This window comes from Aptenodytes forsteri, unplaced genomic scaffold (genome assembly GCF_000699145.1).
Source record: "Aptenodytes forsteri isolate BGI_AS27 unplaced genomic scaffold, ASM69914v1 Scaffold193, whole genome shotgun sequence".
Classification (NCBI taxonomy): Eukaryota; Metazoa; Chordata; class Aves; order Sphenisciformes; family Spheniscidae; genus Aptenodytes; species Aptenodytes forsteri.
The window spans coordinates 4,304,659-4,305,778 of NW_008795405.1; the positions used below are offsets into that span (position 1 = coordinate 4,304,659).

The following is a 1,120-nucleotide window of genomic DNA, read 5'->3' on the forward strand; positions in this document are numbered from 1 at the left end:
CCTGGGAAGACTTGGCGTTGCCCTGCCCGGCTGCGCAGGGTTAATCGACTTGAGCCCTCGGTCGCCTGGATCCGGTGGAAAGAGGATAACAATCCAGATCTCTGTGTGTGTGTGCGCGTGTGCCTAGCAGTTCTGCATTGCAACACTTGCTAGTGGAGGAGCAACAGAACCCCCCTGGAATTGGGATAAAAAAAATCAAAAATTTACCTGGGGTCTCTGGCTTTTTTCTTTTTTTTTTCGTTTTCAGTAGTCCCTCTCAGCTTAGTGAGAGACAGGGATCGCAGGCAGGGAAAAGTCCTCAAGGACCCCGTGATCCTGGAGGAACCTGACAAGTGCAAGCTCCAGGACCCTCGCGCTGACATGTGCGGCTTTCCTGCGCTCTCCTGGAGGCTCGGTACGGCCGCGGGGTTCCTGGCACAGTAGATCCAGCCCTGAGAAACGGCGCGTCTTACTCTTCTGTGTATGGTTACTAACCTTCCCCCTTCCCTCCCCATCCCTCCTAGCACACGCTCTCTCGGACAGACACATACTGTCTCTTTGGCTCTTGAACACACACGCGCACCCTAGAGCCTCGGAAGCGACTCTCCTTTCTGCTAGCATGGGTCCCCTGGCATCATGAACCTTATCCTCTCTCCCTGGCTGGAATTCAGACTGCCCGTCTGTAGGTGCCCTGTGCCTTGACCATGCACCTGAGAATAGACCCCAGCATTTGCCCGGGACGCCGCCCCGCCTGGACCCTGTGGATGTGCTCCCTCTTTTGGGGATGTATCGTCAGCTCTGTGTGGAGTTCCTCTAACGTGGCTTCTTCTGCTTCCTCTTCCTCGTCTGTATCTCAGGCTCAGTATGAGCATCACTTCCACGGCAGCAAGCACCACTCTGTGCCTATCTCTATCTACCGCTCCCCTGTCTCCCTCCGAGGAGGACACGGTGGGTTCCCACTCTTGTTTCTTTCTAACCTTTTTGCAGAGCAGCTGGAGCAGCAGAGAGGGAACAGGGACGATGGCTGTGACTCTGGGGGAGGGGGGTCCTCCCAGCCCCTCATATTTCTGCCGTTAGCTCCCCTCCCCATTAACCCTCCTTCCCTCCCCTGCCCTCTCCCCGAGCAGAGCCCTGGGCTGAG

General features: G+C 56.7%; 1 protein-coding gene across 16 annotated transcripts in view; it reads left to right on the forward strand.

The window, feature by feature from the left end:
- NRXN3 (neurexin 3) overlaps nucleotides 1-1,120 on the forward strand; it is a 1,034,251-nt gene that overhangs the window by 631,693 nt on the left and 401,438 nt on the right. For 11 of the 16 annotated variants that reach the window (XM_009280741.2, XM_009280742.2, XM_019472460.1 and 8 more), the window contains exon 1: nucleotides 570-927. The exons of the other annotated variants lie outside the window; for them this stretch is intronic. In XM_009280741.2, the coding sequence (XP_009279016.1) occupies nucleotides 684-927 (244 nt within the window). In that variant the 5' untranslated portion in view covers nucleotides 570-683. Of the gene's footprint in view, nucleotides 1-569; nucleotides 928-1,120 lie in introns of those variants that run through there. 16 annotated transcript variants of the gene reach the window in all.